The sequence below is a fragment of the Rhipicephalus sanguineus genome, chromosome 2 (genome assembly GCF_013339695.2).
Source record: "Rhipicephalus sanguineus isolate Rsan-2018 chromosome 2, BIME_Rsan_1.4, whole genome shotgun sequence".
Classification (NCBI taxonomy): domain Eukaryota; kingdom Metazoa; phylum Arthropoda; class Arachnida; order Ixodida; family Ixodidae; genus Rhipicephalus; species Rhipicephalus sanguineus.
This window is the reverse complement of record NC_051177.1, coordinates 98041501-98059539: the sequence shown is the minus strand read 5'-3', so window position 1 is coordinate 98059539 and position 18039 is coordinate 98041501. Positions and strand designations below refer to the sequence as shown.

Genomic DNA, 18039 nt, shown 5'->3' with positions numbered 1-18039 from the left:
CTTTGCACAGTCTTTACTGAATCGCTCTTTTGCCTCATATACATAGATATATATAATATTGGAAAGGAGATGATTTTTAAGGGCTCGTTTCTCTTGTTAGACACCATATTAAGAGAAACTAACAGACAATACGCCAAGGAAAGTTATAGGGGGTGTTATCTGTAGTATTTAGAATATAAATGTGAAGAAAGTAAGTGGACGAAAAGATGACTTACCGCCGGCAGGGACCGAACCTGCGACCTTAGATAACGCGTCCGATGCTACGACGGAGCTACGGCGGCGGTCACCTCCCGTCCACTTTTTGGGGTATATATGTTGATTAAACGTACGGAGTGTTAGTCACGCCAGTCGCAGCCATGGCGGCGAGTGTGGAACACTCTTTTTTTGCCTGGTGGCGTCACGTAGCACGTGATCTTTTTACGAGCTGGCAGCTGACCAATAATCCCTCGCATACTACCTGAAGGCATTAAGTCTGCCAGGACGAGACCTCGCTATGAATGAAGGAAAGGAGATGATTTCTAAGGGCTCGTTATCTTTGTTAGACACAATATTAATGAGAACTAACAGACAATAACGCCAAGGAAAGTATAGGGGGTGTTATCTGTAGTATTTAGAACATGAATGTGAAGAAAGTAAAGTGGACGAAAAGATGACTTGCCGCCGGCAGGGACCGAACCTGCGATCTTCGAATAACGCGTCCGATGCTCTTTTCGTCCACTTTACTTTCTCCACTTTCTTCACATTTATGTTCTAAATACTACAGATAACACCCCCTATACTTTCCTTGGCGTTATTGTCTGTTAGTTGTCATTAATATTGTGTCTAACAAAGATAAACGAGCCCTTAGAAAATCATCTCCTTTCCTTCATTCATAGCGAGGCTCTCGTCCTGGCAGACTTAATGCCTTCAGGTAGTATGCGAGGGATTATTGGTCAGCTGCCAGCTCGTAAAAAGATCACGTGCTACGTGACGCCACCAGGCAAAAAAAGAGTGTTCCACACTCGCCGCCATGGCTGCGATGGCGCTGACTAACACTCTACGTTTAAATCAACATATAACCCCAAAAAGTGGACGGGAGGATGACCGCCGCCGTAGCTCAGTGGTAGAGCATCGGACGCGTTATTCGAAGGTCGCAGGTTCGGTCCCTGCCGGCGGCAAGTCATGTTTTCGTCCACTTTACTTTCTTCACATTTATGTTCTAAATACTACAGATAACACCCCCTATATTTCCTTGGAGTTATTGTCTGTTAGTTCTCATTAAATATATATATATATATATAATATATATAAAAATATAATATATATAATATATAAAAATATATACATATATATATATATATATTTTTTAGACATCTTATAGGCTGGGTGGGAGCTATTAAATAATAAATAAACTGCGTTACATGTCATCTATATAGAGCGGCCTGTCACTGGCTGGGCAATCGAAAGAAATCGTTTCAAGCTTGTTCCCCAAAACATGAGTACATGTGAGCTCACAAAACCCTTCCGTGGTCCTTAATACGTAACATTGAATATCTTTCGCGGACATTTGAACAAGCACCCCATCCCCCATTCGCTAGCATGTTGTGATAAACGCGGTGATATTGCCAAGGAGACAACAATCCAAATAAAAGCAACGAAAGGGTACGATATAGGCAGGAGCAAAGCAAGTCGTTATATATCTCCTAAAACCTAGTTTTTACACATGGTGTCCGGACGTTCGGTACAGAGGACATGTCACTGCACATGAGACACGGAACGCTGCCGTTACAATTGATGAAGAGCACCATTAACTATTTTATATTGTTAGCTATAAATGCTTGGGGGCACGTAACTGGTTTCGGCGAGTGGCTTCAATCGTGTCCGTGTGAGTTCGCCATTCCTCCGTGAAGTTTCCAGTTTTGAGATGATCATAAATTAACTTCAGTCGTAACCAGCCACCTTACGACGTAAGCGTTGTCCCTTTGTCCAAAAAAACTAATTCGTCCCTCCCCCCAGTGTTTTTTTTTTTTCGGGGGGGGGGGAGGAGGGTCCTAGATTTACGTCGAAGTTCATGTGTGCTCGCATTACATAATGCGCGATCATTCTTTCTAAAGGCTGAAACAGGCTCGTGGGATTTTTGTTAAAGCCTTCTAGGAGAATTTTAGTTAGTATGTATGTATGTATGTATGTATGTATGTATGTATGTATGTATGTATGTATGTATGTATGTATGTATGTATGTATGTATGTATGTATGTATGCATGCATGTATGTATGTATGTATGTATGTATGTATGTATGTATGTATGTATGTATGTATGTATGTATGTATGTATGTATGTGTATGCCTCTACAGTGGAACTCGCTTTACGAATTGATCGTAACATGAATTTGATGTCTAATAAAAGGTTACTTGTTAAAAGCGTACTTGCTTTTTCACGGTTCCTTATAACCTGTCGGACGCTCACTGCAAAACAGCGGAAGCTCCTGAAATGTACTTTGATACAAATCAGAGCTGACAAATAATGACCAAATGGCATTAGAAACTCTACTGACTCATCTTCTACCACTTATCACGTTATAGGGTTATGTTTAAATGACCACGTCGTGTACCTACCACCGAAAATATTATTCCTTCCTGAAAATAAGCAAAGAAAGGGAAAGGGTCACCGCAATGGAGCTCCAAGCTGACTTTGCTGTTTCATACGGTAGAAGGGCACCGAGTGCGGCTGTGCGAATTTCCTGTGTTGTATTAACCGGTCTGTTGCACTTCTAGATTCGAATGGCAGCTTCGAGTAATCCGGTCTTAAATTCATGCACAGAGGACAGGGCCATAACACGTCCAATAAATGATATTTCCGATACAGCGATTGTGTCAGGGCCGTAACTAAGGGGGGAGTGGGGGTTCTGACATTCCCCGAATTTTTTTCATGCTTTAACTTTTCGGGTGACACTAAAATACTTGCACGCCTTCCAGCGACCACCACTTGCCAAAGTTCGCCGTTCTACACACAAACACCCCCCGAAAAATATTCCTGGGTACGGCCCTGGATTGTGTTATAACGAGCGTTTATTTCATGTATGTGCCTATCTCTTCTATCTGCTCATGGGCACAGTTCGTTTGCCCTAGTCATGTGCTGATTTTGCCGCGCCATGCACGTGCCGCAGTTTCCAACTGGACAGTTCCGGACAAAACCAACGATCAACTACGCGTGAGGACCTTCGCAGGCAGTAGTGACAGTCCTTTCTTCATATTTTTCCCAAGTACTCCGCATTTCAGGAAAGTCATCGTTGCGAGAAGAGCTGCAATGCTCTCTCCGCAGCATCTCTAGACGCTGACGTCTCATCTAGCCGGCGCACGAGGTCCAGGGTCAACAGAAGTTGTTGACGTCACAGCATCGGCGGCGCCAGGGGGAGGAGGCCGTCCCGTTTTACAGGGAAAACCAGGCGCGAGCGGTCGCGTTGCGTATCGGGGTTGCTTTTATCGCCATTGTTGCGAAATACCCAACTTTCAAGATCGCGTCGTTTCACGAGAACCAAACAACCGCGCGCGCCGCGCCACGCGTGCGCCGAGGTCACAGCGAACGCGCGACTCTGCCCTATCGCGCATGCGCCGCTCGAAACGGTCGTCGCGCGGCGCTAGCGTCGCGCTCCAAATGAATCGTCTGCTCCGGCGGCGTTCCGGCACAGTCGCCTGCGAGCAAAGCCGTCGTGCGCACGCAATCAGATCGGCAGTACCGAAACCTGGTGTCGTTCGCACACGGAAACCCAAGCTGCAGTTTCGAATTGTTTTGGTGTTAGTCGCTGAAGGACCAGGAAGCCGGACGTTGCGATTCCCGACCTGTACCTCAAAGCTCACTTGTTGATTGTTTTCCTGCTGTTTCTTCAACTGCGTGAATTCTTGGAATAAGAAGGAGATGGCACCGGAGTTCTAGTGAGCTACCCATCCCCGGCTCTTCACGAATCGCGGCCCACGGTCTTCAAGAAAGGTGAGAACAATTTATATGATTTCGCCCTACATTTTTCTATCGCATTTCGTTGCAGGTCCGGATGATTATCCGGGGCTTGGAACGTCCAGGATATCATTTTTTTTATATTAAAGGGTGCACTTATAGCTCATAACTTAGCTTATAAAGCGGGGCATCACTATCAGATGTTACTGCATACCAAGTCGGAAAACCACGACCGCATGTCAGTTTTGTTGCTCTTCCACGACAATGTGGAAGAGCAGACTTAACAGGAGACGCCCTTTTATTTTATTTTTTTTAAAGATTTGCCAGCTTCTTTCGCACTGCCAATCTGCGAGCTCGTAACCTGACACCATTTCGCCGCGCTCTTTTTGAAGAAAGAAACATACAAAGAGTGCTGAAACGAAACAAGGTTTCCACGCGAATACCGCGAAGGAGCCGTCACGGACCTCGAATTTCAGCGAAATCGCTCTGGTGGTCTTAGGAACAATTTCCCGGGCCGTCTGTGCGTCGCACAAGGCAAAGACTACGCGCACCGAATCGCGGGCTGCCTAAATTAAATGTCAGGCTTAGTCATTCTCGCGTAATAAAGTAATAATGTGGTCGCGAAAGAAACGCGGAGTGAAAATTTGCCGATTTATTTTCTAGTACGGCAGATACACATTTGCATACCTGCTGTATCGTAATGCCGATGCGAAGCGTTGACCATCTATGTTCTTTAACGGTCGTCGGCACCTCAACCTGTCGGCGTTCGGGAGATTGAAAAAAAAAAAGAATGCCGTTGAAAACGGTCGCACAAGTCCAAGCGTGGTCTCTTCTGCTCTAACATGTCTCCCTCGTAGATTTCGTGTCTGGCAATGGTAACTTCACTCACGAAAGTAAAAAGTTTGGTATACACGCAAACAACGTTAAAAAAAATTGGTATTAACAAGGCGCTTTTGTTATACTCCATGTGCGTGCTTTCGCGCTTTCACATAACTGAATCAAGTACCCAACGAAGGAATCGAGACGCACAGTATTGCGTACGCGCCGAGCCCTTTCGTTTGCGCCAGGAATGCGACGACGGCCTTGAAAGAGGGCGGTGGCGCTCGCCTTCGATTCGCACTGAACGCGGGGTCGTTGTACGTGCTGTCGGGGCGGCGTTTTAGCGAGCGCGCGGTTTCGGCTCCTAGAAGCTGAACATCAGTGCGAACACCCACTGCACCGAATTTCGAAAGAACATGCTGAGAACACACCATGAAACCACTATGAAGTGGGTTTTTTTTTTTTCTTCTATATACTAAACCACTGGGGTGCTGCAGCTAATGCTACGATGTGAGGTGCTCGATCCAGGCATCGTGGTAGGTGCAAGGTCATCCGAAGGCAACGTTGAATCTCCCCGGTCTCGTAATGGAACTCCATCGTACGTTCAATTGTCCACCTGTTCAATTTCTGGACCTGTTGGGGAAGTTTAGCCGGAACATGTCTTGCGTGTCTATTAGGATAATGGAGCATCGTATTGAAGGAAATCTCGCGAATTGCGGACTGCCAATTGGGCACGTCGACCGACTCCTCACGGCTTTTTACGTCATATAAAATGAGTATTCATAACCGCACTCGCGCCTAGGCAAGACGGAAAGAACCATTGTGCTCGATCTGACATGCGGAACGTCTGACAGCTCGATGCATTATTGCCTTCACCGAGGAAAGTTATTTCCGCTTCTCTTAGTATTAATATGCGAAAGCGGTTCAGTTCATCTGAGTTTAAACCGGAGTTAAGATTGCGGCACATCGCAGTCTTATTATCGTGTTTTCCGGAATAAGCGACAGAAGCTGTTCGCAGCTGTGTGCGACAAGACCTTATCTTTTCATTAAAATTTATTTTGGCTGTCCTCTTTCTTCGCCTCCTCGCTGCTTGTGAGACAGCTATACTTCAATTTGCGATGAGGCGTAATAGTGGAATGCGGAATAAACGCTTCTCAATATACAATGCTAGCGCTCCCTTTCATTCACGCGTGAAGGCGCAAGCGAGGCGTTAGTCTTTGTATAGAGCGATGAAGGCGTGCCAAGAGGCCATGATCGAGCGAGTGAAGAGTGTTGTGGAGGAGGCGAGAGAAGGACTCAGCATCCTCTTGGCGCCCGTGCATCTTAAATTTTTAACTTCCGCCTGCGTAATTATGTTATAGCTCCTAGATATTACTCTCACGATCCAGTTAGTATATCTGGATAGGTGGAATTTCTCCTGCGTCCATTGAGTGTTGTTCTAATAAAGCTTTTTCTTTTCTCTCTCTCTTGCCGAGAATAACAAACCTTACATTAATGGTACCTTGACGACTGTAACGAATTCATTAGTGCACTTCGCACGCGAAGCACGTCATTAAGAACGCGGAAAAACTTTTCAAGGACTTAATAAGGAGGGTGTCGTTACAATGCTATCATTCATAAGCATGCATGATGATGATAACGAATGCCTGGTGACGAAAGAATAAAGACTTCGCAAGCAGTTATCGCATAAGCTTCGGTACGACAGCGCTTGCAAATTGTATTGTTTCTGAAGTCCCACGCACGATGCTCACAACTTACTTGCTGCTCTCATTGACCATGCGCAGACGGGTCCCTACGGCATTCAAAGTCAGACCCCATGCTGGTGGCACTGTCGCACAACTCTATGGCTTGCTGCTGGGAGCAGGACAACTGCTGGGGAAACCTTGACGACAGCATAGAGGACCTGGCAGAGCAAGAGTTGCTGGTACAAGGGGCCGACGCCGTCACCTTGGAGGGCCTCAAGAGCCTCTACAACTGCTGCTTCACGTGAGTTCTCGCTAATCAATACCAAATCCTGCATCGATTTGTCCTGGTGATAGTGGTGTGATAGTGCACCGCAAATGGTGATAACTAGCCGCAATGTTTGCACCTTTTTGGAGCTACGCTACAAAACTTCGTATGAAGGGCGCACATCTTGAGAACGGAAGCGACCAGACCTATATGCATAAAACTTGCCTCGTAACAGTGAGCCTTGTGATTTGCCGGTGTTGTAGCTATATTCACGCTGTCAGGTTACAACCCTTATCGTGCTGACCTTCGCATATTCGCCTGCGAAGCACAAATTGCTCTGTACTCCGATTTTCCAGCAAGTAACGTATGCACAGTACACCCGCGTTTGTCAAAAGCACGGTGAACAATAAGTGGCAATCCCGCAACGTATCCAGTATAAGCAGCATGCACGTTCTACATTTCACAGGTGTGGAGTGAGCTGGGCTGAGGACCAGGCTTCTCTGGACTGTGCCGAGTGCGGAGGCTACGCCCTGCACCGCCCTTGCGTCCACTGCAATGGCACCTGCGGCGGAGTCTGGAGCAGGGACTTGGTCGCTGTAAGTACACTTGCTATCCTTTAAGGTGAAACGCCGTACTCGCGGAGTTTCTAATTCCACGTGACTCCTAAGGAATGCTTGGCTTACTAACGAAAGCTGCAGACACTTTACAAAGCTGTATGAACTGTATTGACGCCAACGATAATGTTGCTGCGTGTGCGATGACATAGTATTGATAATAATATTATCTCCAGCAGTCGAGGCTGGCTGTAATATTGCTATAGAAAAGTTCTCCCACTCCTATTTACAGCACATAGAAACTGATATGTGATGGCGTTTAATCTTTAGAAAAAGACTTACGAATAACTCAGGTGAAAGTGATGAAAGGCCATAAGCTCCTAGCAGTTAGCTTATCTGTTCCTTATAGAATGTAAGACTTTTGTTTGGTTTCATTTGTACGCATAATTTACGCAAAATAGTGGGTCTGTGTGTCTTTAATAGACTGGCATTAATAGAGGCCTGTCTTCTGAAACATGTAATATGCATAGTATGCTGTGCAGCATTCATATAGCTAACTGCCCATTTCCCTCCTTTTTTTTTTCTATCCTAACAGTCCCACAAGCTGAGGCGCTCCCAGTGGATCGGCGAGTGTGCGAAGGCACCTCAAGATGCTGCTGCTGCCAAGAGCAAGGACTCATGAAGACCCGCCTTCGTAGGTCGGCTCTCGGGCAACAGCACTGCCATCGACTGTACATAGACAAGAGCTCGACCATCGCTCCTTCTCCAAGTCACCCCAATGTGAGCCCGAACTTTGCTGCTGCACAAACAAGGCCACGGAATGTGTTTCTTCGGTGCACCCCCGGTGACCTTCCAACACATACGACGCCATTGTCGAAAGGATCTGCCAGCCACAGGTTCCATTGACACTGTGCTGGGGCAGAGGTACATCAAGACGCCTTCGTCCATCATCGGTCCCCGTCTGCAGTACCAACGCTGGTAGACGGTGTGCCGCTCCAAGACAGCAAATTGCCCCACAAATGGAATAACCGTGGCAGCTGGAACATTCCAAAGTGTGCAAATTTGATGGCTCTCACTGGGGTAGACAGGGGGTATTGAATCACCATGACTTGGAAATGTCCTGTATATACGTACATGATGCTTCGCTTCACACATTGTTGTCACTTCTCGCGATATCCAGTATTCTTGTGTTCTTCCCGTTTTAAGTGCTGGAAATACAATGACTTCTATAGTGCTTTCAAACCTGCAGAACAGGGCAAACGTTTGCTTACCTGTAAATATTGGCATTTGGGCGGTTAGGCGAAATGTTGGTTTTTACAATATTTTTTTTCTTGAACATTGTGTAAATTGGACCTCGCAATGAGCGTACTCATCTCCGAACACTCGTAGAGTTTCTACCTGTACTGCAAGGACAAGGAGCTGTATGTAGCTAAATTTAGAACTACTGATCACACGCTTGGAAATTGAAATGGTTATACTATAGTTGCTCAGCACTAGTAGTCCAGCGACGGCTAAACACCAAAGCAACCGATTTTGTTTTTCTTTTTGTTGTGAGGGTAAAGCTGAGGCTAGGGTGGCTTACATAATTTATATTTGTGATAGTACTCTTGCGATTCAGAAGTACCACAAAGACATTTCATCGATGGGAAAATACTTTGAAACCATGAAGCATCTAGTACATGTCTTCGTCGTCACTGTTTGTTGTGTTTTGTTGCAGAAAGTCTTTACATTGAAATGAAATGGAGAAAATGAACATCTGTACATTGAACACGCAGTAGAGGCACATAATTGTAAGAGCTATTGCCAAGATAATGGAAAAAGAAATTCAGTGCAAAAAAGGTGCTTTTTGACTAAAGCGATCCCTCTTGGAAACCGAGCTTCAAGAGTTGAAAGCTCGTAGATGACATCTCCAGCTGCTACCTCTTGGAGATTGTAAAAATGCATTTCGTCATTGCCCATGAGTCACGATCGCCTAGTGACTCATATGCCACATCTGCAACATGTGACAGCCCGTCATGTCTCTCACAATTAAGTGCCTCTATTATTTGCATGCCATTTTGCGGCCTCTCGAGGAAGCGAAGTTATTTTAAGTTATTCACTTGCACACCAAAGCTTTCGTTGACTCCTTTGTATATTTTGTGTGTTTTTGAACTAGGGCAACTGAACATCTTGTGTTTCTGTTTTTTTTTGTGCCAAAATTGTGCTTAATATGTGACACAGACATGTTTTTGCGCCGTAAACCAATGCTGTTGCCAAACACAATCTGGTCTTGCCACCACTTCCAGATCAAGTTGAGACTTGTGCGGTAATGGGCGATGTGATGGTTCATTAGGAAGAAGTGTCTTTTTTTAGGAAATGCCTCACAGAACCATTCGTGAGACAAGTGCCTTGGGTATGCGAGGGAGCAATCCGCAGAGAGCGTATTTTTGTAAGTGGGGAAGGCAGATGTCAGATACACCCAGGCACGAGGTGTCCAACGTTACCGAGTGATTCAAGGAAGTAGATGGGCCTCGAAAACGCTGAAGCTAGCGTTAACACAGCAGACCTGAACAAAAACTCGCCCGTCTTGCGAGTTATCTTATTTGCTGCATGAAGGTACGTGCGAAAAAGGTACACTAATGTTCTATGTGCTGAGCTCTGTTGTTGAGTTCACGACGGCACACAGTACAGCGAGCATGGCTAAACATTGAACGCACCACAATGCACAGGCCGATGTTTGCGTTTAGAGCAAATACAAGCGAATATCAAAGTGTAACCCATGATAGTTTGCAATGACGCTACCAAAAGATTAAGCATTGTAAATGTTTGAACAGATAACACAGGCTGCACTGTTCACGCCTTCAGCCTTCTGGACGCCCACGGTGAAAATGCTGAACCTGCAGATGACGGACATTCCACAGATCTGTTCATCGTGCATGTTTTATTTATTGAAAGATGTATCTCTGTGATATTATCTTTCGTGGCGTTTATGGTTTGCAATAAAAATGTGTCACAGAATCTATAACCCTGAGTTGAGCTTCGGTTTATTTGCCAGCAAGTACTGTAGTACATGCTCGTGGCAGTGAAAACTTTTGATGGCGGAAGGGAGGTTGCATGGCGATGGTGTTTCGGCATTGTTTTAGGAACTTTGCATTAACTTGGGAGATTTTACGCACCAGTACTACGATATCATTACTTTCTTTTTCTGGGATTTAACGTCCCAAAACCACAATATCAATGCTATATGGTACACTTTGATCTTTACTAAAAGGAATGGCTTGGTGTGCCTTGCAACCACACCACGCCGCATTGCCAGTACTTGCTAATTTATGTTAATGATGGTCGAGAAAGTCCTCAGACAATGCGCAAGTTATTGAAATATTGCGAGTCTCTCAGCTGGTTCTCTGCAGCAGTATTCTACCGAAGATTAAATGCCCTCGCGTTATGAGGCATGCCGAAGTGAATCACGCGGATGTCCGAAGAATAAAAGTATTAGAGCTTGTGGCTGGGTAATGGTGTGTATCAGTGACACCATTCCGTATCACTCGGGTAATTGTGAACCATGTAATGTCGCACACGTCTTGCAAATCATTGCCTGCCTAAAAACTACTTGGAGGACGCTCGCGCTTCGCCTTCAAGAGTAGAACGCGATAGCTTCATCGGGCCCCGTGCGCATCGCCTTCTCAATTGCTCGCCTTGCTTCGGTTCTTGGTGCATGCCTCAGCCGTACCGCAAGGAAATGAATGACTGTGCGCGTAACATTGGCCGTTTCAAAGTATCATAGAATGCCTACTGCAATTACATTTGTTAAGTGCCCACTGCGCCATAATTTTCTTTCTTCGAATCAGCGAAGGGCCCACTATGTGTCCGTAAGGCAATACACGATCTTACGCAGCTGTTCACTTTGTTGATGCTTTTGCTGCTGATGATGATTAAATATGTCTGAGCGCTTTGTAATGGGTGGGCCTTTAAAACAACCACTGGTTGCGCGATTCACATGTTTTGACGCCTGGCGCGATTCTACGCTTTTGCCACGTAATATTACGTGTGTTAAGGAGACTCCTTCTACTACATGGCGTTCACGTAGTGTTTTTTTCCGAAGCAGTTTAAAGAAATAGCGTGGCTTGCCCCTCGGACAGCCTGGGTTCTATTCTCACTCTCACCCGATGACTTTTATTATTTATTTTATCGGCATCTTTCTCGGTTTTTCTGTGACGGACAAGATGATGATTTTTCGCTCACAACCACCGACGCCGACACCAACGCCGACACCGGAATTTCTGCGAAACGAGCTCCTTAACGCTATCGCGTTAAAAACTGATGGCTAAACCTTGAAGTGTCTGCAGTTCAAAGAAAAAACAACAACTGTGTATCGAACATTGGAAGCACAATTGCTTAAGACATGCCTTAAAAGCCGCAGAACTTCTAACCTTTAGAATAAGCCCATTCCAGCATTGAGTTCTCGATACGTCCAGTTGAACAAACATTCTGTAAAAGTATTTTTATTCAGAAATGTTGTCCACTATTTACACGGACACTCCCTACAACAAGACATATCTTGTTCGATCATTTCTGATATCGCTTAGTACAGCGAAGCTGTCAGAGGCAAGTCGGTCGACATTTTTCGGGGCGATGCCTTCTACACGGAAAAGAAAAAGCGTGGTGTCATCTAGCAACATTTTCCGCCAGACAGAAACCCAAATGGCAGCTGGCAACGTGGAAGTGTGGTTTGACGTCACACGGCTGAGCCCAAATGGCAGCGTGTGACGTGTTAAGCGACGTCATCAGAGCCCAGGGGCGCGGAGGTGACATATGTTGTACGCAGCGATGAAAGTCAATCGGTACAAAATATCAAATCGAAAGACGGAAACGTTTCAGGTCAATGACTACACTAACAAGATCACGCGAAAGCAAGCTCGAAGACGGGTACTTTCTACAGGCAGCCATTGACCAATGTACGGCGTTCATTCAAGGCGTACGGAACGCTGTACACTACTGGATAGAACGGAATAAGGAAGCCTTTGCGATCATTCGACCGCTGGGAAAACCCACGGCGTTCCTCACCATGTCGGCATCGGAAGTACACAGGGATCAGCTTCGCCGGACATACGCTTTCACAGGATGAAACGGCTTCGTAACTTTTGCTAAGCCAAAGCCACTAGAGCGTCTTAAACCCGAAATGTACGAATTTTTTTCAATTTTTCATGTGTATATGTACACGCACGAACATACATAGAGTATGCCCCCCCCCCCCCCCCCAATTTCGAAAAAGAAGTTTTGGCAACGCCCTGCCAAGCATGCAAGACAAGGCGTTCATATTCAGACGAAGATGCAATGACAACTAGTAAGTGAATAAAACAATGCCTGTGGACATGTACAATCAAAACAACGATTCTCTTGTTTGTTTTGTAGCTATTATTAATAAAATAGACACAATGCTATTCGTCTGACTCAATATCGAAGCTACGGAAGAAGCTGGTACGGGCTGATACGAGCAAGATAGCTTCGCATTTAAAGTGAAAATTATCTTCTTCCAGGGCCTTTGTGAGGTGGAAGCTCCGCCAACCGAGATGACCAGGAAGGCTAGCAGATCGCGGTTGGACAGCGTTAACTCACAATTCGAAGTGCGCCGTCAGTGAATATTCGCTGCTGATCAAGACCCGTGGGACATGAAATCGATATACGGTCCCATTATTCGTATGACCACAAACCCACGCAGTAGTGTTCTATGTCACGACTTCAGCAACGGATTTTTTCAGCAACGCTTGAAAAAATTGAGAAGTCTTTTAACGTGCTTATATCAGCCTAAAATGGTATCGCGAATGCTTAAATTCATAAGCAATCACCGAACGCAGTAATCCTTTTTGTATCTGGCTGACGCTATGGTAGCCGGCGGACATCGTTATCTGATTTCTACAACGTTATCGCGTAAATTCATATGGATGTAAATTGGTGATCACCGTTTGGAATACAGAGTCCGCTGGTGCGTTCCGGTGCACGGACACTCTAATCCTAACCAGAGCGAGCACGTTGCATAAGTTAGGAAATGTCCTACCGCTCTGGCTTATCACTCCTGTTTATCTTTTCAACAAAAGCAACCCGACGATAACCGAACGCAGCAGCCTGAGTGGGCGGAAGCTTTCTCGTGATTTCTTCAGCCGCTGGCTGTGTAAATAACCATTTCGGCGGAACTATACACTACAAAGTCATGTCGGGGCACTTTTTTTCTTGGTAACTTACTTTCCCGTTTCGTTTGTTCCTTTTTATTTCTTCATTTCCCTCAAGCTCTTTCACAACATCGTCATTTATTCTCTTTCAATCCTGTACTCCTGGTCTCCTGCGTTACGCCAGGCAAAGTCACTTTGACAGCGCTCTGAAAACGAAGAAAATCCTTTCACGTCGAGTTCTCAAGTTTTTGTGCGTGTTTTGTTTTATTAGTGCCTCTGATATTTCGTTTTTCCCTAACCTGTGCCTTTCATTATAATTTTGCCTTCTAAATTCACTTCCTTTACTGTACGACTTCACCTGCTTAGTTTGTCTTTTTAAAGAAATACCCTCCCCCACCACGGTGGCCTAGTGGTTATGGCGCTCGACTGCTGACCCGAAGGTCGCGGGATCGAATCCCGGATGCGGCGGTTGCATTTTCGATGGAGGCGAAAATGTTTGAGGCCCGTGTACTTAGATTTAGGTGCACGTGAAAGAACCCCAGGTAGTCGAAATTTCCGGAGCCCTCCACTACGGCGTCTCTCATAATAGATAGATAGATAGATAGATAACTTTATTGTACACCGAGGGAGGAGAGCCGGGTTTTACCCCGACGGCCCCTGCGGGCCGCTCCCACGTTGGAACAGGCAGGGAGTACCTGCCTGCGGCATCGTGGGCCCCTTGGATTGCCCGAAGCTGACGGTGACGATCCGTACTTTTGATGGCGGAATAAAACCCTTGTCTTGGGATGATTTCATATCGTGGTTTTGGGACGTTAAACCCAGATGTTATTATTAAAGAAATACCCTCTACATTTATTCAGTACAGGGCTGTTTGTAGATCTGACGACCAAGTTTTCCTAAAGTAAAGTTGTTGCATCGTGGCGCCGTTGATAGTGCAAAACGGAACTGCACTTTACAGCTGAAATTTACCAAGCAGGTGCACCATACCATAAAGCCGCAGAAACGGGGTGTATAGAGGCTTCTGTTATAAAAGGAATTGCACTTCTTCTGATGTATAGCCGTTACGTTTGAAATATTCAGGTTATATATGTCGTTTTACCGTGTATTCAAGCAAGGAACAGAGACAGCATCGTGCGGTGGGTATTTCAGATATTTATACTCCGATTAGAGTGTTTCATTTGTTAGTTGTTTTTTTTTATGATGAACAGCAACTATGCAAAGGCTTCGCGAGACCCCGTGGGATCTTCCCCAATGAGTGTTTCGCATTGAAAACGGTGTGCAGTGACGCCGCAGTGTTCTCGCCATTTCCTAAACTGTGTATGCGTCAGTAGATTGGAGCGTTTGCGAAAGGTCAAGCGCTGTTCATTGACGACAACCGCGCATTTCAAAACGAATCGCTTACACTCTCCTCTGAATACGTTCAATTGATCTAGCTTTCCCGACACTGCGCAGAACTGTGATGATCATAGCGTCACATGGCGGCTTTCCCAGAACGGAGAGGAACCTTCGGGAAAGAGACGGGCTTGCGCCGTGACGCGCCGGTGTTGCCGTGTGGACGCCATCGATTGGGGACGCCCGGCGCACGTCACGCTTACGTCATTCCTGAGGAAGCAAGAAGGTTAGGGAGAGAGATCACGCGCTGCCTCGCGAGGCTGCGTACCGTAGGTGACGAAACCAGCTTTAGGTCAGTGCACCACCATTGAAATCTGACTATCAGCCACGTGTACGACAATGGAGTTGCATGCGCTGAGAGAGCGAGCGGCATCGTGGTTGAGGAGGCGCTAGTTAATTGTTGACCGGAGGGACGCGGACACAATAGCGGTATTCTAAGAACGGTAGACAGCTGCTCACCGTCGTGGCAAGCATTGTTTCACCTGTTTAGGGGCGAAGCTCCTTAGGCGGCACACCGTTTCGTCCCTCGTCGTGGTAGTAGTAGTGAGTAACAAGTCTACGCTTTGACCTCCAGGTGGTGCCGGTGGGAGATTTCTCCTGTGGCGTTGTTGAACAATAAAAAGTTCGCAGCGTGGCGCGTTAACCTAAAAGCCGAATTCTTCTGTCTATCTTCCCCATTAGCAGCCCTCTGGCATGTTCCAGGTACGGAAACGTTTAGTAGAAGTAGAAGTGTAAGTGTTAGCTAAAAGCCGACTTCTTCTGTCTCTCATTGCCATTAGCAGCCATTGTTTACCTCCAAGGTAGTGCCTGGTGAGATTTCTCCTGTGCGTGATTAACAATAAAAATTTTGTTCAATAACGCCATTGATTGATGAAATAAACCAAGAAAGACGCCAGATGTTTTGTAAAAGCAGAACGAAAGAAACGCCAGATGTTTTTCTTAAAGTGTTAGTAGTAGTTGTATTTAGCCACCTCGCCCGATCGTCAACGGGCGAGGTGGACCGGCAACGGCGCGAGGACCCTGCCGTACGAGAGTTAAATCCACTAAAGACATACTTGCGGGCGATACACTCTAGTGAGCTTTCAACTTTCGTCTTAATGTACATGATAAAGAAATTATTTCTACGAAAAACGCAAGGCACACCTGAGCAATATGTTTGGTTTTGGGACGCTAAATGGAACCATGAGGCGATGCGAAGCCGGAGCACTTGCACGATCGCGTTCCGTTGGCTTTCGTTGGGCATACTACCGACCTCGCGTCGTGGAACGCGCGTCCTGTCTTCCCTCTAGCCTTGCCTTTAATTCGCACAGGGCGAGCGGGGAATGCGGTCGCTCTCGGCGCTCTTTCGCTCGGGAGCGGACTTCTTCCTTGCATTTCACTGATCACAAGTGATAATGAAGGGACCACGTAAACCAACAGTACAATAAAAGTTTGATGTTTAATATATACACGATGTTTCACACTCTTTATATTATGTACTGGGCGCATTTCACGGAAGAGTTTCACGGTTTACAGATGATTCCCTCCGTAGCTTCGCCCCACTCATCATCATTCACCCCGTGGATATGCTGTGATTTTTTTTTTGTCTTTCTTTGCTGCCCTGCGGATTGTGCAGTAATTTCACACTAGTCTGGAAAGGGATAATAATGGAAACGAGATACAATATTAAAGAGACTAACAGACAATAATTCCAGGGAAGTATAGGGGATGTTATTTGTAGCAATTAGGATATAAATGTGATGAGAGTTAAGTGGACGAAAAGATAACTTGCCGCTGGCAGGGACCGAACCTGCGACCTTTCTCGTTATTTTTAGTTCTCATTATTACTGTGTCTAACGAAGAAAAACGAGCCCTTAAAAGTAATCTTCTTTCCTTCATCATCATCGTCGGCGGAGAGTGGTACGGGACAGGGGTTAATCCCCTCTTCCGCCCGCCTCGCCCGGACATTTATTAAAGTTCATTCATTCATTCATTCATTCATTCATTCATTCATTCATTCATTCATTCATTCATTCATTCATTCATTCGAAACGAGATAAGTGTTTTCGATTGCTAACGGGCCATATTTCTATAGATGAGCGCATTAAATGTTGCTAAATAGACGAACTGCCACTGCTTGCTTTATACTACTGCTTGGCTATGAGATGCATGTAAGGAATAGAATTAGGCTTGGGTCTTGACTGAACTGTATTAAAACCACGTTTAGAGTCTATGACCACTGCTTTGTTTTCATTCGAATGGCAAAACTACTGTGCGGTGTTTGATCAACATGGCGTCCTTATTCGCCACGTACGTCCGGCCCTGTCAGCTGTTGAGAGGCACATAAATCAGTTCACGTCTCTATACGGTGAGTACCAAAAAGTGAGAGAAGAAGAGTAATACTGGAAGCAGAAAGAGTGTGTCACGTGTTACAAAAGAATACGCCTAAAAGCATGCATATAAAACGCAAAAATGCGCGAGGTGTTTATGAGCGTGAGAAAAACATTCAAACCCAATTATGTTCTTCACATATTAGGATAACAGCGTCCGAAACTTCGCAAAATCAATAGTCAGACCATCTACGCAATGAATTATAGTTTACGCCACCAACTGGATTGTTTCTTACGAGCGACACCATTGATTCTTAAAAATATACAGCGTTGTTAAGTAAGAAGTCGTTCTTCATTTCTGCGGTGGCGAGTAAGAGGTAAGATGAAACTAACGATTGTAATCACGGATCTTTGATGCCGCGTGATAACCTTTAAAGAACAAAGTTGCACGACTACTTCAATACCCTGCAAGTGTCCTTCACTGCCAATCACGGCACTCTAGGAGAGCAGGGCGAAAGGCGGAGCCACCGCGTTGAGAATCAGAACTTCTCATCTCTCTCGAGGCTGAAATTGCGAGATGAGATTATGATGGAGGCGCGGAAGAAATTGAGCAAGGTCTCTCATGCTGCTGGTCACGCTGCCGTTTCATCTGCCTCCTTTTTGATTTTTGTTCGCTTGCTACGCAACCATTGGGGCTCTTTTCTTCTTTCCCACAATGTCAAGCTACTTGTCTGGAAGAGACGCAACAAGCGATGCGCATGGCCTCCGCGGTTCGTTGCCCCTTTTTGCGAGACGACGGCAAATCTGAACCAGCGCTCTGCTGATGCTAGCCATTTTGGATCTTGCTCTTTACCGGCTTCTTTGCTTGCCGGCTCATTTCTTTGTTTGCTTGCTGGTCTTCCAAGGATAAAAGAGCGTGATAAGCTAAAGCCGCTGC

At 45.8% G+C, this 18039-nt stretch overlaps 2 protein-coding genes across 3 annotated transcripts in view; both read left to right on the top strand.

The window, feature by feature from the left end:
• LOC119383447 (protein pinocchio) overlaps positions 1-10259 on the top strand; it is a 37403-nt gene extending 27144 nt beyond the window's left edge. The window contains exon 5 of one of the 2 annotated variants that reach the window (XR_007415126.1): positions 9866-10259. The gene's annotated coding sequence lies outside the window, so the exon portion shown is untranslated. Of the gene's footprint in view, positions 1-7953 lie in introns of both variants that reach the window. The other variant, XM_049412514.1, reaches the window with a different exon arrangement.
• On the top strand, positions 3888-10259 carry LOC119383446 (protein pinocchio). The gene is made up of 4 exons (XM_037651578.2): positions 3888-3968; positions 6536-6737; positions 7168-7297; positions 7851-10259. The coding sequence occupies exons 2-4, from the start codon at positions 6568-6570 to the stop codon at positions 7935-7937; spliced, it is 387 nt and encodes a 128-aa protein (XP_037507506.1). The 5' UTR covers positions 3888-3968; positions 6536-6567; the 3' UTR covers positions 7938-10259.
• Positions 10260-18039: the final 7780 nt, after the last annotated feature.

Excerpts from the sequence above, each read along its gene's own strand:
- LOC119383446 (XM_037651578.2), top strand. The coding sequence starts at position 6,568 with ATGCTGGTGGCACTGTCGCACAACTCTATGGCTTGCTGCTGGGAGCAG. Across the intron at positions 6,738-7,167 it reads CTCTACAACTGCTGCTTCAC|GTGTGGAGTGAGCTGGGCTG; the intron begins GTGAGTTCTCGC and ends TACATTTCACAG. Across the intron at positions 7,298-7,850 it reads GGAGCAGGGACTTGGTCGCT|TCCCACAAGCTGAGGCGCTC; the intron begins GTAAGTACACTT and ends CTATCCTAACAG.